Here is a 24,070-nt window from a genome sequence, read left to right on the forward strand (position 1 = left end):
ACCTATTGTGACCATGTGGTCGCCCTGTTGGGCGATCACATGGCCACAGGGGTCCTAAACCGCCATGGGGAGACTGTCTGGGCTGCAGGCAGTCTCCCCACACCGGGAGCACCGCCGATCGCCGCCGGGGGAACGACGGCGATCGGGTAAGTACATTGGACGGTTAGGACGGTTCAGGACCGTCACCGGTCGGCAACGCAAAAATGCCGATGACGGTCCTGAACCGTCCTCCGTCCTTAAGGGGTTAAAGGGGCAGTGGGAGCCAAAAGTGAATTCAGGCTCCCATTGGCCCACGTCATTCTGGCACACACACACATTTTGGAGGCGTAGGCAGGACGTGGGCCATTCAAATGTTATATAAAGGATATTTAAACTTCCCTAGCCCTATTCACTTTGCCCTATCGTGGTTTCTGTTTCAGTATCCTTTAGTGCGTTCCTTGATCTATTGTGTTTTTTTTGGTATTGGTTTTGGCTTTTTTCCTGACTCTGAGTTTATCTTTAACCCTTTCCTGTCTTGTTTGCCTGTCTGACTAAGTACGTGACTCTGGCTAGTTCTCGTTTTTTCGCTGTGTCTCCATTACCCTCACCTCATCTCGTTTCTGATTATGCTTTATCTCTGTCTGACGTTTAGTCCGGCCATTCAAAGGCCTGGTAATACGTTATATGCTTGTCTTGTCCCTTGATATCCTAAACTTTGCGTGTTGGGGTATTACACGGTGACAGCTATCTAACTCAGCGGCAATGTGTGCCAGCAAGATGCAGGATGGCTTGTTAAGTATGATCAGAGATTTATAGTGCTGGATGTATCTGGGAAGCCCATTGTAATCTGCAAACAATACCACAAATGCAGTAAAGAATATGCACAGAGGGCACAACAGCACGTTGGCTATCTGGGTATCTTTCAGGTTTTTGTCCACATCGCTATATTTGAAATTGTGCTCACAGGGAACCTAGGAGCTTTAATTAGAATAGGCTTACGTTTGATTCCAAAACAAACAAGCAGCTAACATTAAAACCCACCATGCCCAGCCACAATGGGGCATGTTTTGGGATTTCCAAAGGCCCAACTTGCAGTAACTGGAGATTTAGGGGGAATAAAACCGACTACAGTGAGACGTTAGAGTGGAAGAATTGACCTTGAAACCTTTTTTAAATTTACTTGAGTTTCACATGTGGTCCTGGATTTCTTACAAGGCATTCAATATACACCTTGTCTGTTATGTGTTTGGGGAGCCCCTGCAGGAAAGGGGGTGTTCCTTAATGTAAATTCCACGCTCCCTCTGCGAAGAAGTTTTGTCCGTGACAGTTTCCCTACCTCCATGGTCAGCATGGCCATTTATCGTGATTGCCAGACTTATCTTATTTCTTTGGCGCCAAGTAGTTCTGTGTGCCTGTAAATTCAGGAATAACAAAAATGGATGTCGGCTGGTGTCTGAGTACGTATACGAGTTGGGTGCACTCAGCTGATCTGACTTGCGGTTTAAGTGCATATAATATGAAATTTGATCTCACAATAAGGACAGTATCCATCTACAACACATCTTCCTCTAAAGGTCACTGCGTTTCAATTACTGGGCAACAGGAAAAAACACACGCTCTGTTTGGTAATAAAACCTGGATTAATTGAACAATATGCCTTTGTCTTAAATCATCAAGCCTTTCACATTTCTTTCAAGCTGGTGGTCTCAGAGTCACAATCTTTCCTGTATCTCCGCTGTGTTTAGAGACCTGAGACTCATGGGAATTATCCAGTGCTTAATGTAGTCCAGTGCGGCTAACCCTGACACCCCAGAGGCTCATGGGAATTATCCAGTGCTTAGTGTAGTCCAGTGCGGCTAACCCTGGCACCCCAGAGGCTCATGGGAATTATCCAGTGCTTAGTGTAGTCCAGTGCGGCTAACCCTGGCACCTTAGAGGCTCATGGGAATTATCCAGTGCTTAGTGTAGTCCAGTGCGGCTAACCCTGACACCCCAGAGGCTCATGGGAATTATCCAGTGCATAGTGTAGTCCAGTGCGGCTAACTCATGCACCCCAGAGGCTCATGGGAATTATCCAGTGCTTATTGTAGTCCAGTGCGGCTAACCCTGACACCCCAGAGGCTCATGGGAATTATCCAGTGCTTAGTGTAGTCCAGTGCGGCTAAACCTGGCATCCCAGAGGCTCATGGGAATTATCCAGTGCGGCTAACCCTGACACCCCAGAGGCTCATGGGAATTATGCAGTGTTTAGTGTAGTCCAGTGCGGCTAACCCTGGCACCCCAGAGGCTCATGGGAATTATCCAGTGCTTAGTGTAGTCCAGTGCGGCTAACCCTGACACCCCAGAGGTTTATGGGAATTATGCTGGGTTTAGTGTGGTTCAGTGCGGCTAACCCTGGCACCCCCGAGGCTCCTTGGTGTTCAGCCAGCCTGTAGGTTACTTACCTGGCTGACTACTTTCTTCTTTTGGAAAGACTTCAGTCAAGATTTTTACAAAGCCGCAATGACGTCATACAACACTTCGTATTCAGCTAACTTGCGTTCTGCTCAGATACACACAAACGTACTGATGGCACATAGATGTTAGCTTAAGCATCTCTAAAATCACTAACATTATTGCAGTGGTTATGATGTATAACATTTTATCACATTCACCCTTTTGTTTACTGCAAATATATTTCAAGCCTTTTGATAAAAATCAGGGATTTCCAACTGCCTAAGGCCCACTTCTTCTGCTGCGGCTCAGATATAAGTGAAAGTTTGTGTTAATCTGTCCAGGTTTGTGTGACGGTGATGGGCTGAGAGTGATGGGAGTGGTTTAACCAGAGGATGGGTTATCTCCGAACTCTTAGCCTTTCAGTGAAACACAGAGTGCGCTGTTACATCAAACTACTTATTGTGAATGCTTCCATGGGCCCAATGGATACGATATACCTGTTCCAGCCAGTGGGACCCGGATTAAAGACATACCCTAGGCTAGAATTAACCCATTCTTTTTAAATCCACTCTATATGCAAAATAAATAAATTTTAAAAATAATACATTTGGACACTCCAGGTTCCCAGACATGCTAGATACACTGTGCGTGGTTACCTGGAGTGTCCCTTTAATAATATAAACCCACCCAGTATAACTATCTGTAACCAACCTACACAGTGCGTCTAACGTGTGTGGGAGCCTAGATTGTTCCTTTAATAAATATAAACCCACCCAGTATAACTGTAACCTAACCAAGACAGTGCACCTAACGTGTGTGGGAGCCTGGAGTGTCCCTTTAATAATATAAACCCACCCAGTATAACTAACTGTAACCTAACCAAGACAGTGCACCTAACGTGTGTGGGAGCCTGGAGTGTCCCTTTAATAATATAAACCCACCCAGTATAACTAACTGTAACCTAACCTACACAGTGCACCTAACGTGTGTGGGAGCCTGGAGTGTCCCTTTAATAATATAAACCCACCCAGTATAACTAACTGTAACCTAACCTACACAGTGCACCTAACGTGTGTGGGAGCCTGGAGTGTCCCTTTAATAATATAAACCCACCCAGTATAACTAACTGTAATCTAACCTACACAGTGCACCTAACGTGTGTGAGAGCCTGGAGTGTCCCTTTAATAATATAAACCCACCCAGTATAACTAACTGTAACCTAACCTACACAGTGCACCTAACGTGTGTGGGAGCCTGGAGTGTCCCTTTAATAATATAAACCCACCCAGTATAACTAACTGTAACCTAACCTACACAGTGCACCTAACATGTGTGGGAGCCTGGAGTGTCCCTTTAATAATATAAACCCACCCAGTATAACTAACTATAACCTAACCTATACAGTGCACCTTGCGTGTGTGGTGGGAGCCTCGAGTGTCCCTTTAATAATATAAACCCACCCAGTATAAATAACTGTAACTTATCCTACACAGTGCACCTCACATGTGTGGGAGGCTGGAGTGTCCCTTTAATAATATAAACCCACCTAGTATAACTAACTGTAACCTAACCTACACAGCGCATCTAAAGTGTTTGGGAGCCTGGAGTGTCCCTTTAATAATATAAACCCACCCAGTATAACTAACCTAACCTACACAGTACACCTCACATGTGTGGGAGCCTAGAGTGTCCCTTTAATAATATAAACCCACCCAGTATAAATAACTGTAACCTAACCTACACAGTGCATCTAAAGTGTGTGGGAGCCTGGAGTGTCCCTTTAATAATATAAACCCACCCAGTATAACTAACCTAACCTACACAGTACAACTCACATGTGTGGGAGCCTAGAGTGTCCCTTTAATAATATAAACCCACCCAGTATAAATAACTGTAACCTAACCTACACAGTGCACCTAACGTGTGTGGGAGCCTGTAGTGTCCCTTTAGTAATATAAACCCACCCAGTGTAACTAACTGTAACCTAACCTACACAGTGCACCTAACGTGTGTGAGAGCCTGGAGTGTCCCTTTAGTAATATAACCCCACCCAGTGTAACTAACTGTAACCTAACCTACACAGTGCGCTTAACGTCTGTGGGAGCCTGGAGTGTCCCTTTAATAATATAAACCCACCCAGTATAACTAACTGTAACCTAACCTACACAGTGCATCTAACGTGTGTGGGAGCCTGGAGTGTCCCTTTAGTAATATAAACCCACCCAGTATAACTAACTGTAACCTAACCTACACAGTGCACCTAACTTGTGTGGGAGCCTGGAGTGTCCCTTTAATAATATAAACCCACCCAGTATAACTAACTGTAACCTAACCTACACAGTGCATCCAACATGTGTGCCTGGAGAGTCCCTTTAATAATATAAAAGATGCCGAGCCGTAATCTGCCAAAGCACTCTCATGTTAATAACCATTCACTAAAGGCACAGCATTATTTCTTTGTCCTATCTTGCAGTATTGTCCTGTACATAAAATGTATTCTGGGAATTAATATTGATTGATATTGATTATTCCCTTATTTACACCATTAAGATTATAGCAATGTTGACATGTCCGTTTTACCGAACAGATCTGGTTGTAGCATTTTTTAGAAGACATCTCCGGTCTGTTCTCTCTCACACACTCTGTATTATACAATATTTCATACAAGTCCAGGGGATCTCTTGTGTGTAGATTGAAGGGCTGATTATGCACTGTATTTGATTAGAAGGTTATATTTGTATTGTGTGTGTTTTGGTCTGTACTAATTGCACCATTTATTATGATGGCAACCCAATTATCGTGTTATTTTGTGATTCCTCAGGACCGTATCATAATATAGTATTATATTTCTTGATTTCAGTGGCCCACCCTCAGGATCCTGGACAGTCTACAGAGAAACCAGTTATCCGATGCCATAAATGCGGGGAGCCATGCAAGGGAGAGGTCCTCAGAGTCCAGTCCAAACATTTCCACATCAAATGCTTCATATGCAAAGGTAAGACGTGCAAACGGAGACGCCAACGCATAGAAACCATTCTCAGCCATTATATACAATGTTTTGGAGGAACTGACTCCAAGAGAGGACAATAATTAATACATTTTCATTTTCATAATTAGCAGAATGTCTAAAATCCAGTAACATGTTGCAAGAGCAGCCCTAATATTATCCTTTTAACGCATTGTTGCGGCGTGTGGGCGTGGCTTACTGTTCGCTCGGGTTGATCCCACCCACATCCTGTTGCCTTTTTGTTATGATCACCGCAGCTGTAGACTGCATCCCAGTAAACGTTTTAGTAGAGTTTATTGTGACGAGGCATTGTGGTAACGTCACTGAAAGTAACAGTTTTTATTTAAATTATTATTTTTCGTTATGAGACTTTGTAACACCATACCAATGCCATTAAAGGGAAACCATCACATTTCTAGACATTTCACTATTGAATGAAACATTGAAAATAACTTAAAGGGACACTCCAGGCACCCAGACCACTTCTGCTCATTGGAGTGGTCTGGGTGCCAACTCCCACTACCCTTAACCCTGCAAGTGTAATTATTGCAGTTTTTCATAAACTGCAATAATTACATTGCAGGGTTAACTCCACCTCTAGTGGCTGTCTACTAGACAGCCACTAGAGGTCACTTCCTGGGTTCTAGCACAGGAAACCTGTGCTAGAGCGTCGCTGGACGTCCTCACGCTGTGTGAGGACCTCCAGCGTCGCTCAAAACCCCATAAGAAAGCATTGAAATGATTTTTCAATGCTTTCCTATGGGGAGACGTAATGCGCATGCGCGGCATTTCCGCGCATGCGCATTACGTCTCCTCGGCCGGTGGGCGAGATCAGTCTCGCCCACCGGCTGACGCAATCACTGGGAGGAGCTTCGCGGAGGCGGAGACAGCGGCGAGGGACATCGCCGCTGTCCCAGTTAAGTGACTGAAGGGGTTTTCACCCCTTCAGTAACCGGGGATTGGTGGGTGGGAGGGAGAGGGACCCTCCAGTGCCAGAAAAACTGATCGTTTTTCTGGCACTGGAGTTTCCCTTTAAAGCTTGTGTTAATATATTTTTTATGAGATGCTCAGTTTTCTATTAGCAAATTATATCACAATTCAGGCACAGCCAGGTCACACAAAGCATGGGAGGAGGAGATCTAGAAACATTGCTTCATTTCCCTTCCTCTCTGTTTGCTCTCTCTATACTGACTGCCAGGTGTAATGGTCGGAGCTTATAACAATGATTGACAGGGAGCTAAGATGGAAGCGGCTCTCTCTATGCTGACTGCCAGGTGTAAAGGGCGGAGCTTATAACAATGATTGACAGGGAGCTAAGATGGAGGCGGCTCCCTCTATACTGACTGCCAGGTGTAAATGGCGGAGCTTATAACAATGATTGACAGGGAGCTAAGATGGAGGCGGCTCTCTTTATACTGACTGCCAGGTGTAATGGGCGGAGCTTATAACAATGATTGACAGGGAGCTAAGATGGAAGTGGCTCTCTCTATACTGACTGCCAGGTGTAAAGGGCAGAGCTTACAACAATGATTGACAGGGAGCTAACATGGAGGTGGCTCTCTCTATGCTGACTGCCAGGTGTAAAGGGCGGAGCTTATAACATTGATTGACAGGGAGCTAAGATGGAGGTGGCTCTCTCTATACTGACTGCCAGGTGTAAAGGGCGGAGCTTATAACAATGATTGACAGGGAGCTAAGATGGAGGTGGCTCTCTCTATACTGACTGCTAGGTGTAAAGGGCGGAGCTTATAACAATGATTGACAGGGAGCTAACATGGAGGTAGCTCGCTCTATACTGACTGCCAGGTGTAAAGGGCAGAGTTTATAACAATGACTGACAGGGAGCTAAGATGGAGGTGGCTCTCTCTATACTGACTGCCAGGTGTAAAGGGCGGAGCTTATAACAGTGATTGACAGGGAGCTAAGATGGAGGTGGCTCTCTCTATACTGACTGCCAGGTGTAAAGGGCGGAGCTTATAACAATGATTGACAGGGAGCTAAGATGGAGGTGGCTCTCTCTATACTGACTGCCAGGTGTAAAGGGCGGAGCTTATAACAATGATTGACAGGGAGCTAAGATGGAGGTGGCTCCCTCTATACTGACTGCCAGGTGTAAAGGGCGGAGCTTATAACAATGATTGACAGGGAGCTAAGATGTCTCTAGATCTCTCTATACTGACTGCCAGGTGTAAAGGGGCGGAGCTTATAACAATGATTGACAGGGAGCTAAGATGGAGGTGGCTCTCTCTATACTGACTGCCAGGTGTAAAGGGCGGAGCTTATAACAATGATTGACAGGGAGCTAAGATGGAGGCGGCTCTCTCTATACTGACTGCCAGGTGTAAAGGGCGGAGCTTATAACAATGATTGACAGGGAGCTAATGCCTCGTTTCCACTGAGCGGATCGGTTCGGTTCAGTTCGGTACGGTTCGCTATTTTGGGTGTTTCCATTATGAAAGTGGTCCATACAAGCGAACCGTACCGATCCATTCAGGGCCCTGCTTCAGATGTAGGGCCATAGAAAATGGAACGGTTCGGTTAGGGCGGATCTACTATACAATCCATTGATTGGTGGACAGGAAGAGCATTTTTTCTAAACCCTGCATGGCCCTGAAGGTCTGACTTGCAGTGGAAACGCTCACCAGAATGGGCTGGTCCATTCTAAACCTTCCAAACTGTACCAACCCGAACCGATCCGCTCAGTGGAAACGAGGCATAAGATGGAGGCGGCTCTCTCTATACTGACTGCCAGGTGTAAAGGGCAGAGCTTATAACAATGATTGACAGGGAGCTAAGATGGAGGTGGCTCTCTCTATACTGACTGCCAGGTGTAAAGGGGCGGAGCTTATAACAATGATTGACAGGGAGCTAAGATGGAGGTGGCTCTCTCTATACTGACTGCAAGGTGTAAAGGGTGGAGCTTATAACAATGACTGACAGGGAGCTAAGATGGAGGTGACTCTCTCTATGCTGACTGCCAGGTGTAAAGGGCGGAGCTTATAACAATGATTGACAGGGAGCTAAGATGGAGGCGGCTCTCTCTATGCTGACTGCCAGGTGTAAAGGGCAGAGCTTATAACAATGATTGACAGGGAGCTAAGATGGAGGCGGCTCTCTCTATACCAGTGATGGCGAACCTATGGCACGCGTGCCACAGGTGGCACGCCGAGCCCTCTCTGTGGGCACGCGGCCACAGGTCCGCCATCACTGCAGAATAGGCGCCTGCCTGCCCGAAACGGCAGGCGCCTATTCTGCTTCCGGGTCGGGAGGCAGGGGGAGGGATCTGTGTAGCAGCTCCCCTGTCCTCCCGCGCGATGCTGTGTGGAGCGTTGCCGAGCGTTACCATGGCAACGCTCCACACAGCATCGCGCGGGAGGACAGGGGGAGCTGCTACACAGATCCCTCCCCCTGCAGTACTTACCACCACCGGACCACCAGGGATGGCTGTGTCCCCCCCCCCCCCCCCCCACCCCACACTTCATTGAAGGTAAGAAGGAGGGGGGTGGGATACTAACACACCACCCCTACCCCCCCAGAAGTACCCTTACCCCCCCCCAGCAGCACCCCACCCCCCCAGCACCAGCCTTACCCACCACAGCACCACCCCTAGCCACCACAGCACCACCCCACCCCCCCAGCACCACCCCTACCCCCCACAGCACCACCCCTACCCACCACAGCACCACCCCACCCCCCCAGCACCAGCCTTACCCACCACAGCACCACCCCTAGCCACCACAGCACCACCCCACCCCCCCAGCACCACCCCTACCCCCCCACAGCACCACCCCTACCCACCACAGCACCACCCCTACCCACCACAGCACCACCCCACCCCCCCAGCACCACCCCTACCCCCCCACAGCACCACCCCTACCCCCCCACAGCACCACCCCTACCCACCACAGCACCACCCCACCCCCCCAGCAGCACCCCTACCCCCCCAGCAGCACCCCTACCCCCCCAGCAGCACCCCTACCCCCCCAGCAGCACCCCTACCCCCCCAGAAAAACCCCTACCCCCCCAGCAGTACCCATACCCCCCCACACACAGTACCCCTACCCCCCACACACAGTACCCCTACCCCCCCCCCCACACAGCACCCCTACCCCCCCCCCACACAGCACCCCTACCCCCCCCCCACACAGCACCCCTACCCCCCCCCACACAGCACCCCTACCCCCCCACAGCACCCCTACCCCCCACACACAGTATCCCTACCCCCACACAGTACCCCTTACCCCCCACAGCACAGCACCCCTCTCACACACATACAGCACCCCCCCCCACACACACACAGCACCCCCCCCACACACACACACAGCACCCCCCCCACACACACAGCACCCCCCCCCCACACACACAGCACCCCCCCCCCACACACACAGCACCCCCACACACACACAGCACCCCCCCCACACACAGCACCCCCCCCACACACAGCACCCCCCCCCACACACACACAGCACCCCACACATACAACACCCACCCCCCACACACACGCACACCCCCACACACACACGCACACCCCCACACACACACGCACACCCCCACACACACACGCACACCCCCACACACACACGCACACCCCCACACACACGCACACACCCCCACACACGCACACCCCCCCACACACGCACACCCCTCCACACACGCACCCCCCCCACCCACACACACGCAATTGCCGTGTTGGCACTTTAAGGAAAAAAAAGTTGGCATGTATTGCTGTTTGGGCACTCAGGCTCAAAAAGGTTCGCCATCACTGCTCTATACTGACTGCCAGGTGTAAAGGGCGGAGCTTATAACAATGATTGACAGAGAGCTAAGATGGAGGTGGCTCTCTCTATACTGACTGCCAGGTGTAAAGGGCGGAGCTTATAACAATGATTGACAGGGAGCTAAGATGGAGGTGGCTCTCTCTGGCACCCAGTTACAGGATAAAGATCTGTGAATTTCTACATTTTATTTTTCACATGTCACTAATACAGGTAAATACAGGGATAAGTAATGATAATATAAAAAATGGGAAGTGAGAGATCACCGTTTCATGTATTGAACATACAGTGAGTGTGTATCATGACAGTTCTGGCGAGACCTTGCTTGTGCAGAGGGTTTATCCTTTTAAAATGATGGAGGAACAATTAAAGTGAGAGATGCGATTGGTTTTAAATGATTGGCATGTGGTGTTATTGTCTCAAGGATTTCTTCCTGTCTGTAAAATCAATATAGAACTATTTACATAAAAATACTTTTTAATAATCGCTTTATGGAATATGAGTGAGACATTTTCCAGACCGAAGTTTCTTTTTGATAATTTAATAATTTTTCTTTCGTAGTAAATACTATGTGTTTATTTGACATTTCTTGCCCAGCACCCTGGGGCAGGATTCCTATAATACAATATGTGCATGTCGGAGATTCTGCTGGCGTCCTGGTGGTGCATATCTTACTAAACACATCCTCCTATAGCTGTTATTACATTCCAATGGTAAGGGCTTTATCTGTTCCCAGAGGAGATTTCTGAGGGGCCTTTGTGTGATTGCCATGCATGGGAGCTAAGTTACCTAAAACTTCATTCTTCAACTATGAGCACACAGGAGGGTTCCTAACAGTAGATGATATGAACAAGCAATCATTGTGGTCGGTGACAGCTAGTCCTGATAACGTGACATTTTAGGCAATTTCCTGGTGAGCAGAGGGAGCTGTCTGCTTAGAGTCTGTTATAGTGAGTCCTGAGCTAAGGGTTCTGTACGATCGCAGCTAAAAGAGAGAGAGAACACTTTTGGTTTGGGAACATCCAAATTTAAGGGCCTGGAGAGATCTGAGCTCCTGCTGCAGTGAGGTCAGTGAATAATAGCTGAAATATGTCATTAAACTAGGATCTGCGTTGAATGGACACAAGAATTACACGTTTTAGCTACTTTACAATTCATTTCTTTACAATTCTTTACAATTCATGATTTAGAGAAAAAACAAAAAACCTTTTGTGTAATCTTGTGAGTATGGATTTTAACTCTATTTATTATTTTTTTCACTGCTATTTTGATCTAATTTTTCAAGATGGCTGCCACATCACTGCGTAGTAAATAACCCGCCATGGTTTCTGGCGCGTGCTCAGAGTGTGTACTGACTGCACACAGTTAATGTTCTCTTTATGACTGTGAAGTGATGATAGTGTCAAACTGTTTAACCTGGAAAAGGACATTTAGTTTGTCACTAGGTTCAAAGTACAACCTCTGCTCTGGATGTTATTCTCAATAGCACATATTTTATAAACGACCCTGCCAGGAATGTAACCTGTGACTGTGAGGAAGTTATCTCGCTGGCTATTGGCTCTGTGCGTTGTTTCGCCAGGCTGTATGTAGTTATTGACTAATTATGGATTTTAGTGCAGATAGCATTATTTCTCAATATATGTATAACTGCTGCTTTTCGGTGCACTTTGTATGTCTGTCCGTTGATCCAGGTTTATGGCTTTGCCACCAGAATTCCTTATGTTTTTCCTTGTTATTTAATAACAGCTGGCCCTTATGTTCCGCCATGTGCAGTAGCGCAGGGTGTATTCCTCTCTAACACTGCAGTGTGTCTTTCCCATGCCTTCTCCGACCTATGCTTGGTATCAGCCTGTATTTCAGAGCCAGTAAAGCAGATAAGGATTATACTGGCGGTGTTAAAACATGAAAGGAAAGCTAATGATAGCAAACTGGTTTTCTTTGTGAATTTTTAGCTGTTTTTGTCATTTGTTTGTATTCTTTGTTCTTGTTTGCTAAGTAATCATGTGACCTACATCTGCAGTTTCCTTCTATCCCCCCCCATTCTGAGTGTACTCAGAGCAAACTGTGCCCTCCTGGGCCTCGTTTTGGATAACTGAGTATAAGACTTGGTGTTAAAATAATGGATCTGATAGGATCGACGAATTATTTAGCTTCTCTCAGATTCAGTAAGATTGATATAGTTATTTAATGCACAATTTTCAGAAAATAATAAGCCAAGATCATATTATGCAAATTAACCTCAGTGTTACTCCGAAGATGTGCGCATTATTTGAATCTTGGTGTGAAGGTTATAGTGTGATTCCCACAATATGGATAATGTGTATTACTGAGTAATAACTACTTGTCTATAATAAGCAATAATTCTACGTCATGTAATGGGCAATGGGTATTACTGAGTAATAACTATGTATCTATACTAAGCAGTAACTAGGTATCTACACTAAGCAGTGAGTGTGTATCTATACTAAGCAGTAACTAGGTATCTACACTAAGCAGCGAGTGTGTATCTATACTAAGCAGTAACTAGGCATCTACACTAAGCAGTGAGTGTGTATCAATACTAAGCAGTAACTAGGCATCTACACTAAGCAGTGAGTGTGTATCTATACTAAGCAGTAACTAGGTATCTATACTAAGCAGTAACTAGGTATCTACACTAAGCAGTAACTAGGTATCTACACTAAGCAGTGAGTGTGTATCTATACTAAGCAGTAACTAGGTATCTATACTAAGCAGTAACTAGGTATCTACACTAAGCAGTAACTAGGCATCTACACTAAGCAGTGAGTGTGTATCTATACTAAGCAGTAACTAGGTATCTATACTAAGCAGTAACTAGGTATCTACACTAAGCAGTAACTAGGCATCTACACTAAGCAGTGAGTGTGTATCTATACTAAGCAGTAACTAGGTATCTATACTAAGCAGTAACTAGGTATCTACACTAAGCAGTAACTAGGCATCTACACTAAGCAGTGAGTGTGTATCTATACTAAGCAGTAACTAGGTATCTATACTAAGCAGTAACTAGGTATCTACACTAAGCAGTAACTAGGCATCTACACTAAGCAGTGAGTGTGTATCTATACTAAGCAGTAACTAGGTATCTACACTAAGCAGTAACTAGGCATCTACACTAAGCAGTGAGTGTGTATCTATACTAAGCAGTAACTAGGTATCTACACTAAGCAGTGAGTGTGTATCTATACTAAGCAGTAACTAGGTATCTACACTAAGCAGTGAGTGTGTATCTATACTAAGCAGTAACTAGGCATCTACACTAAGCAGTGAGTGTGTATCTATACTAAGCAGTAACTAGGTATCTATACTAAGCAGTAACTAGGTATCTACACTAAGCAGTAACTAGGTATCTACACTAAGCAGTGAGTGTGTATCTATACTAAGCAGTAACCAGGTATCTACACTAAGCAGTGAGTGTGTATCTATACTAAGCAGTAACTAGGTATCTACACTAAGCAGTAACTAGGTATCTACACTAAGCAGTGAGTGTGTATCTATACTAAGCAGTAACTAGGTATCTATACTAAGCAGTAACTAGGTATCTACACTAAGCAGTAACTAGGTATCTACACTAAGCAGTGAGTGTGTATCTATACTAAGCAGTAACCAGGTATCTACACTAAGCAGTGAGTGTGTATCTATACTAAGCAGTAACTAGGTATCTACACTAAGCAGCGAGTGTGTATCTATACTAAGCAGTAACTAGGTATCTACACTAAGCAGTGAGTGTGTATCAATACTAAGCAGTAACTAGGTATCTACACTAAGCAGCGAGTGTGTATCTATACTAAGCAGTAACCAGGTATCTACACTAAGCAGTAACTAAGTATCTACACTAAGCAGTGAGTGTGTATCTATACTAAGCAGTAACCAGGTATCTACACTAAGCAGTGAGTGTGTATCTATACTAAGCAGTAACTAGGTATCTACACTAAGCAGCGAGTGTGTATCTATACTAAGCAGTAACTAGGTATCTACACTAAGCAGCGAGTGTGTATCTATACTAAGCAGTAACTAGGTATCTACACTAAGCAGTGAGTGTGTATCTATACTAAGCAGTAACTAGGCATCTACACTAAGCAGTGAGTGTGTATCTATACTAAGCAGTAACTAGGTATCTATACTAAGCAGTAACTAGGTATCTACACTAAGCAGTAACTAGGTATCTACACTAAGCAGTGAGTGTGTATCTATACTAAGCAGTAACCAGGTATCTACACTAAGCAGTGAGTGTGTATCTATACTAAGCAGTAACTAGGTATCTACACTAAGCAGCGAGTGTGTATCTATACTAAGCAGTAACTAGGTATCTACACTAAGCAGTGAGTGTGTATCAATACTAAGCAGTAACTAGGTATCTACACTAAGCAGCGAGTGTGTATCTATACTAAGCAGTAACCAGGTATCTACACTAAGCAGCGAGTGTGTATCTATACTAAGCAGTAACTAGGTATCTACACTAAGCAGTGAGTGTGTATCAATACTAAGCAGTAACCAGGTATCTACACTAAGCAGTGAGTGTGTATCAATACTAAGCAGTAACTAGGTATCTACACTAAGCAGCGAGTGTGTATCTATACTAAGCAGTAACTAGGTATCTACACTAAGCAGTGAGTGTATATCAATACTAAGCAGTAACCAGGTATCTACACTAAGCAGTGAGTGTGTATCTATACTAAGCAGTAACTAGGTATCTACACTAAGCAGTGAGTTTGTATCAATACTAAGCAGTAACTGTGGCGGCCACCACGAGAGGAAGAGGGGTTTTGGTGCCATAGATGTTCTTTCCCCCTATTCAGAGCGATTCTACGATAATCCATAAACGGTATAGCTGTTCCCCACAAACATGAGATGAGACTCTATGTTAAGGGTAAGCAGGAACTGATTTATTGGTAGCCCTACAACTGGCCTTATATGCAAGTCTCCATTCAAGGGGTTTTCTCTGACATATTCCAGGGGCATTCTACACTGGACCTGAGAGGGAACTGTGACAAAATACACACTGTACTTACATTGGCTCTCAGGTCCAGGACACTCCTACACAAAACAGGGTAATCCCTCCCCTGTGCCTGAGAGATAATTGAGTCAGGCACTGTACTAAACTCAATTATCTCCAGGAACATAAAACATACAATATCTTTAAAGTACCCCCGAAACCCCACAAAAAAGTCACATACCCTGATAGCCCTGATCTGGGGGACCAACATATCCAAAAATCACCCAGATCGGTTCAGGGGTTTAAGATTGCCATGGAAGTCCTAGTTTGATCGACCGCATAATAGGCTCCTGCCCAAAAGAGTTACATATAATCAGGCTGTGCGGTCGGTCTTTCGGGAGTACCAAATACAACAAAAGTACCGAACGTAACGGTTCGTGGATTTGTCGTTCGTTTGGGAGCTTGCTCCCACCGAACACCATTCAATTCTCACCCCTTTAACCGAACTTTTAAGGAAGTTTAAGTTCTAGCGGTGTTCGCGCCATCGAGTGTCCGATTTTGAGTTCTATGCACTCGACGACCAAACGTCGCTGTATGCGTTCGAGGCTAAAGATGTCCGTCGCCACGTGTTCGTTCATACGGACGACGGCCACCCAGCCGATTGCTCAGAATGTTGAGGTAAATGCGGTTACTGAGGTGCCTCCCCTGAGTGGTCTGGCTGTTCGGTAGTTTGTTCGGTATACGAACCAGATGGATCTCAGACTGGGGTACCCAGTGTAACAATTAAGCAGAAATGAACAGTATGATAATCCAGGGATAGGGGGATCTGTCACAGTAACTATGTATATATACTAAGCAACCTGGAGAAGAGAAATCACGCCCTTTGCGAATCTGTGGCACAGCAAGGGTAAAGCACACTGCATTGGTTTCATGTTGAATCATCTTTCCATGCTTATCATTTTATACATAAACGATTCATTGTGTCAACCCAGGAGACTTATTGAATTAAATTTTACAAAATCTACAAGGTTTTACCGGTCATTTAATGATTTACTACCCACCACGATCCGATAAAATAACTCTATTAATATCAATCGAAGTAATGAACTGACAGCACCAGGCCTGGTTTAACTATTACCCCACCGCCTGCAGATAGAAAACCAATTCTTGGGGGAGAAATTCACTAATACTAATTAGAGTTAATATATAAATTCCCATTTGGCGGGTCATTTCAGATGATGAAAGGTGACTGAAAGTTTTATGTACAAACATTTTAGTTTGTTTTAACATGGTTTTTATTTTTGAAAGTTAGGGATCACATTCTGTGGTTTCACTAGTTCCAGTAGACCAAGGCTGTTGAAGACGTACCCTCCCACCCCCCTTCTATTTGGTCACTGTGTAACCCACTTTAAGTGTCCCCTGACATCAAAGCAACAGTGGCTAAGATTCCATGTATTGCCATCATGTGGAATGGGGGAAATCTGGGAAACACTGTGTCTTCCAGAGCTGGCATGGAGCAAATATAAAAAATGGAATGTTTCTTTTACAGAAAATAGTTTAGTAATTACTCAATAATGAGTGTTATTAAGAATCAGTTACAAAGGTCTGTCCCTAATCTCTATAATATAATAGGGTCACCGGCGGTTTGACAAGGGCTGCTAGTGAGCCCCTAATTGTACCAGCTCTCTCTGAAAGCTATAAGGTTATGAGAGATACCTCGGAGTGAAATTGAAGGACACAGCAAAGTCAGGGCAGGCAGGTTGAGTGATATGTTAGGACAAAAATAATTTTTTCCCAAATGGGGACTGTGTGGATATCAGAAAGTCAAATGCTAGATTTAAATAGAAAATGTGGGGTAAATAAGGAAACAGGACAGGGAGAATAACACGGGGTAAATAAGGAAGCAGGACAGAGAGAATAACATGGGGTAAATACGGAAGCAGGACAGGGAGACTAATATGGGGTAAATAAGGAAGCAGGACAGGGAGACTAATATGGGGTAAAGAAGGAAACAGGACAGAGAGAATAACATGGGGTAAATAAGGAAGCAGGACAGGGAGACTAATATGGGGTAAATAAGGAAGCAGGACAGAGAGAATAACATGGGGTAAATAAGGAAGCAGGACAGAGAGACTAATATGGGGTAAATAAGGAAGCAGGACAGAGAGAATAACATGGGGTAAAGAAGGAAGCAGGACAGAGAGAATAACATGGGGTAAATAAGGAAGCAGGACAGAGAGACTAATATGGGGTAAATAAGGAAGCAGGACAGAGAGAATAACATGGGGTAAATAAGGAAGCAGGACAGAGAGACTAATATGGGGTAAAGAAGGAAACAGGACAGAGAGAATAACATGGGGTAAATACGGAAGCAGGACAGAGAGAATAACATGGGGTAAATAAGGAAGCAGGACAGAGAGACTAATATGGGGTAAATAAGGAAGCAGGACAGAGAGACTAATATGGGGTAAAGAAGGAAACAGGACAGAGAGAATAACATGGGGTAAAGAAGGAAGCAGGACAGAGAGACTAATATGGGGTAAAGAAGGAAACAGGACAGAGAGAATAACATGGGGTAAATAAGGAAGCAGGACAGAGAGACTAATATGGGGTAAATAAGGAAGCAGGACAGGGAGACTAATATGGGGTAAAGAAGGAAACAGGACAGAGAGAATAACATGGGGTAAATAAGGAAGCAGAACAGAGAGAATAACATGGGGTAAATAAGGAAGCAGGACAGAGAGACTAATATGGGGTAAAGAAGGAAACAGGACAGAGAGAATAACATGGGGTAAATAAGGAAGCAGGACAGAGAGACTAATATGGGGTAAATAAGGAAGCAGGACAGGGAGACTAATATGGGGTAAATAAGGAAGCAGGACAGGGAGACTAATATGGGGTAAAGAAGGAAACAGGACAGAGAGAATAACATGGGGTAAATAAGGAAGCAGAACAGAGAGAATAACATGGGGTAAATAAGGAAGCAGGACAGAGAGACTAATATGGGGTAAAGAAGGAAACAGGACAGAGAGAATAACATGGGGTAAATAAGGAAGCAGGACAGAGAGACTAATATGGGGTAAAGAAGGAAACAGGACAGAGAGAATAACATGGGGTAAATAAGGAAGCAGGACAGGGAGACTAATATGGGGTAAATAAGGAAGCAGGACAGGGAGACTAATATGGGGTAAATAAGGAAGCAGGACAGAGAGAATAACATGGGGTAAATAAGGAAGCAGGACAGGGAGACTAATATGGGGTAAATAAGGAAGCAGGACAGAGAGACTAATATGGGGTAAATAAGGAAGCAGGACAGAGAGACTAATATGGGGTAAATAAGGAAGCAGGACAGAGAGACTAATATGGGGTAAATAAGGAAGCAGGACAGGGAGACTAATATGGGGTAAAGAAGGAAACAGGAGAGAGAGACTAATATGGGGTAAATAAGGAAGCAGGACAGGGAGACTAATATGGGGTAAATAAGGAAGCAGGACAGAGAGACTAATATGGGGTAAAGAAGGAAACAGGACAGAGAGAATAACATGGGGTAAATAAGGAAGCAGGACAGGGAGACTAATATGGGGTAAATAAGGAAGCAGGACAGAGAGAATAACATGGGGTAAATAAGGAAGCAGGACAGGGAGACTAATATGGGGTAAATAAGGAAGCAGGACAGAGAGAATAACATGGGGTAAATAAGGAAGCAGGACAGAGAGACTAATATAGGGTAAAGAAGGAAGCAGGACAGAGAGAGACTAATATGGGGTAAATAAGGAAGCAGGACAGAGAGAATAACATGGGGTAAATAAGGAAGCAGGACAGGGAGACTAATATGGGGTAAAGAAGGAAACAGGACAGAGAGAATAACATGGGGTAAATAAGGAAGCAGAACAGAGAGAATAACATGGGGTAAATAAGGAAGCAGGACAGAGAGACTAATATGGGGTAAAGAAGGAAACAGGACAGAGAGAATAACATGGGGTAAATAAGGAAGCAGGACAGAGAGACTAATATGGGGTAAATAAGGAAGCAGGACAGGGAGACTAATATGGGGTAAATAAGGAAGCAGGACAGGGAGACTAATATGGGGTAAAGAAGGAAACAGGACAGAGAGAATAACATGGGGTAAATAAGGAAGCAGAACAGAGAGAATAACATGGGGTAAATAAGGAAGCAGGACAGAGAGACTAATATGGGGTAAAGAAGGAAACAGGACAGAGAGAATAACATGGGGTAAATAAGGAAGCAGGACAGAGAGACTAATATGGGGTAAAGAAGGAAACAGGACAGAGAGAATAACATGGGGTAAATAAGGAAGCAGGACAGGGAGACTAATATGGGGTAAATAAGGAAGCAGGACAGGGAGACTAATATGGGGTAAATAAGGAAGCAGGACAGAGAGAATAACATGGGGTAAATAAGGAAGCAGGACAGGGAGACTAATATGGGGTAAATAAGGAAGCAGGACAGAGAGACTAATATGGGGTAAATAAGGAAGCAGGACAGAGAGACTAATATGGGGTAAATAAGGAAGCAGGACAGAGAGACTAATATGGGGTAAATAAGGAAGCAGGACAGGGAGACTAATATGGGGTAAAGAAGGAAACAGGAGAGAGAGACTAATATGGGGTAAATAAGGAAGCAGGACAGGGAGACTAATATGGGGTAAATAAGGAAGCAGGACAGAGAGACTAATATGGGGTAAAGAAGGAAACAGGACAGAGAGAATAACATGGGGTAAATAAGGAAGCAGGACAGGGAGACTAATATGGGGTAAATAAGGAAGCAGGACAGAGAGAATAACATGGGGTAAATAAGGAAGCAGGACAGGGAGACTAATATGGGGTAAATAAGGAAGCAGGACAGAGAGAATAACATGGGGTAAATAAGGAAGCAGGACAGAGAGACTAATATAGGGTAAAGAAGGAAGCAGGACAGAGAGAGACTAATATGGGGTAAATAAGGAAGCAGGACAGAGAGAATAACATGGGGTAAATAAGGAAGCAGGACAGGGAGACTAATATGGGGGTAAATAAGGAAGCAGGACAGAGAGAATAACATGGGGTAAATAAGGAAGCAGGACAGGGAGACTAATATGGGGTATGTGTGTGAGTGTGTGTATGTGTGTGTAAGAGTGTGTGTATATGTGTGTAGGTGCTTCCATTGATTTGTCTGTTTTTTCTTGGTATGGGTAAATCTCGGCCAAGAATGACCCAGTACTAAACATTCATACTCTGTCTCGTATCACCGTGTCTCGTATCACCGTGTTGGACTTTAGATCTTGACTGGTTTCAGCATGAGGACCTGTGGATTGATATCTAGCGGATTATCCTGACTTTAACCACTTGTACGGCACTTTCAAAATGTTAAAGCATCCCTGCCACTCATTATTGAAATTCTTTTCCCAAACCACGAGTGACCGGACACACTTTCCTCTGGGAAGGGCAGAGGGACAGATAAACAAATTTCTAATTTTAGTTCTGCCTAAGAACCGATAAAAGGACAGCACTACCAGAAAGAAGGCGTCTTTCTCCCAAGGGAGGGACATGTGCTTTTGGAAGAGATATGCCTGGAATTCTGGCCACTCAACAGCTGAATTTAACAAATATCTCTTCCTGCCTAGCTACAGGCAGGGAAACACCACTATGGGGGCAACGTTTAGAAATAGAATTCAGACAATATAGTCAGGGAATTGGGACTAAGTTAGCTAATTAAACAGGAAATGGATAAAGGTGCACCAAGGAGGTCAGAACCATTATCATTTAGATTATCATTGCATTGATTAACAAATCCATTAGGAGATGGGACAAGCTAAGTGGACACATGTATCTGGTCTCCACTACAGTGATACGATCATGAAGTAACTGGCAAGTCAAAAGCAGAGCAGTGCTTGCTAAAAACACTAGACTTTCAAATAAAGAGAGCACGTAAGGAAAAGGTGACACGTTGTGTTAGAGTTGCGCACACTAGTTTTCCTGCGGATTAGAAGCGTTAATGTTTTCATGCTCAGGCCTGAACTTGCATCATAGATTTTAGAATAACTTGATCTGTTCACCCCGATTTGTAATGCCAGCACAGGATTTGCTGTAACACCACTTAATCCGCCACTCTTTGGCCAATTTTGTCGTCACCTTTGTGTTGGCCAGCATAGTCCCACTCCTGACAAAAGCTGAGCTCTTACCCTGCTCTGCAGATGGAATCAGCCCTGATGGAGCTGTGCTAGAAACGTCTGATAACTGTACATTTACAGCATGTAGTGCAATTCTCCATCTGGCTTAATTAGTCCAATTTCTGTTTTTTAAAATTTTCCATTAACCCGTATTAATAACTTTAAGGGTTATTTACTCAAGTGAGAATCGAAGTGAATTCGATGTGAATTTCACATTTACATGAACGCTATAGTGTTAGGGATACTAAACGGAGGGATACCTCTGCCCCCTCCCCCCTGCCCCCACTATATTGCAGTGTCAAGGCGGCAGCACATAAGGTCTAAACTGGAAATATTCTCTGTCACGTTTGCTCCCACTTTGCCTTTTTTTGACCTTAAATTGAAATTCACTTTGATTTCCCAACAAGTATCCCTTTAGTAAATAACCCAGAGACTATTTCAAAATGACCAAGTTCGCTTCCCCAAACAAGGATAGTCACATTGTTACCTGCAATTGTGATAGATAGGGAACAAGCGGGTGCTATTTGATTTTTATATACACTGCTCAAAAAAATAAAGGGAACACAAAAATAGCACGTCCTAGATCTGAATGAATTACATATTCTTCTGAAATACTTTGTTCTTTACATAGTTGAATGTGCTGACAACAAAATCACACAAAAATAAAAAAATGGAAATCAAATTTTTCAACCCATGGAGGTCTGGATTTGGAGTCACACTCAAAAATTAAAGTGGAAAAACACACTACAGGCTGATCTAACATTGATGTAATGTCCTTAAAACAAGTCAAAATGAGGCTCAGTAGTGTGTGTGGCCTCCACGTGCCTGTATGGCCTCCCTACAATGCCTGTGTATGCTCCTGATGAGGTGGCAGGTGGTCTCCTGAGGGATCTCCTCCCAGACCTGAACTAAAGCATCTGCCAACTCCTGGGGAAGCGAACTTGGTCATTTTGAAATAGTCTCTGGGTTATTTACTAAAGTGATACTTGTTGGGAAATCAAAGTGAATTTCAGTTTAAGGCCAAAAAAAGGCAAAGTGGGAGCAAACGTGACAGAGAACCCCTTAAGGACCAAACTTCTGGAATAAAAGGGAATCATGACATGTCACACATGTCATGTGTCCTTAAGGGGTTAAAGGGAAACTCATTGAAGTGCTCTTTGTGGTGCAACGTGACGTTGGTGGATGGAGCGAGACATGATGTCCCAGATGTGCTCAATTGGATTCAGGTCTGGGGAACGGGCGGGCCAGTCCATAGCATCAATGCCTTTGTCTTGCAGGAACTGCTGACACACTCAAGCCACATGAGGTCTAGCATTGTCTTGCATTAGGAGGAACCCAGGGCCAACCGCACGAGCATATAGTCTCACAAGGGGTCTGAGGATCTCATCTCAGTGCCTAATGTCAGTCAGGCTACCTCTGGCGAGCACATGGAGGCCTGTGCGGCCCCCCAAAGAAATGCCACCCCACACCATTACTGACCCACTGCCAAACCGGTCATGCTGGAGGATGTTGCAGGCAGCAGAACGTTCTCCACGGCGTCTCCAGACTCTGTCACGTCTGTCACCTGTGCTCAGTGTGAACCTGCTTTCATCTGTGAAGAGCACAGGGTGCCAGTGGCGAAGTTGCCAATCTTGGTGTTCTCTGGCAAATGCCAAACGTCCTGCACGGTGTTGGGCTGTAAGCATAACCCCCACCTGTGGACGTCGGGCCCTCATACCACCCTCATAGAGTCTGTTTCTGACCATTTGAGCAGACACATGCACATTTGTGGCCTGCTGGAGGTAATTTTGCAGGGCTCTGGCAGTGCTCCTCCTGTTCCTCCTTGCACAAAGGCGGAGGTAGCAATCCTGCTGCTGGGTTGTTGCCCTACTACGGCCTCCTCCACGTCTCCTGATGTACTGGCCTGTCTCCTGGTAGCGCCTCCATGCTCTGGCCACTACGCTGACAGACACAGCAAACCTTCTTGCCACAGCTCGCATTGATGTGCCATCCTGGATGAGCTGTACTACCTGAGCCACTTGTGTGGGTTGTAGACTCCGTCTCATGCTACCACTAGAGTGAAAGCACCGCCAGCATTCAAAAGTGACCAAAACATCAGCCAGGAAGCATACGAACTGAGAAGTGGTCTGTGGTCACCACCTGCAGAACCACTCCTTTATTGGGGGTGTCTTGCTAATTGCCTATAATTTCCACCTGTTGTCCATCCCATTTGCACAACAGCATGTGAAATTGATTGTCACTCAGTGTTGCTTCCTAAGTGGACAGTTTGATTTCACAGAAGCGTGATTAACTTGGAGTTACATTGTGTTGTTTAAGTGTTCCCTTTATTTTTTTGAGCAGTGTACTATCTTAAAATTTGTTTCCTAAAGACTGTGGGAGATACCGTAATTATATTTATCATACAGCTTGTTAGAGCAAGTCCTCTTTATTCTATTGTTCCTGTAAGTTTTTGTAATTGTCTCATTTATTGGTAAATCTCTCCCTCCTATAATATTGTAAAGCGCTACGGAATATGCTGGCGCTATATAAATACCAGTAATAATAACCGCCATCACTATCCTCGAGTTTGTCAATGAAGACCCACAAGGCTCTGGGCTGATGAAATATGTGATTCTTTGTCCATTTTTAGTTGGAGAGGTTTTATGAGCCGGTATAAATCGATTGTGGGGTGTATTAATGGCTGACATGACTGGGGTCTAAATATGGGGTGTATTAATGGCTGACATGATTGGGGACTAAATATGGGG

General features: G+C 44.8%; 1 protein-coding gene across 1 annotated transcript in view; it reads left to right on the plus strand.

The window, feature by feature from the left end:
- Window positions 1–24,070, plus strand: part of ABLIM1 (actin binding LIM protein 1) — a 207,104-nt gene that overhangs the window by 36,275 nt on the left and 146,759 nt on the right. Inside the window, exon 2 of the mRNA XM_063434108.1 lies at window positions 5,276–5,410. Coding sequence (XP_063290178.1) covers window positions 5,276–5,410 — 135 coding nt within the window. The remainder of the gene's footprint in view (window positions 1–5,275; window positions 5,411–24,070) is intronic.

The sequence above is a fragment of the Pelobates fuscus genome, chromosome 10 (genome assembly GCF_036172605.1).
Source record: "Pelobates fuscus isolate aPelFus1 chromosome 10, aPelFus1.pri, whole genome shotgun sequence".
NCBI classification, from domain to species: domain Eukaryota; kingdom Metazoa; phylum Chordata; class Amphibia; order Anura; family Pelobatidae; genus Pelobates; species Pelobates fuscus.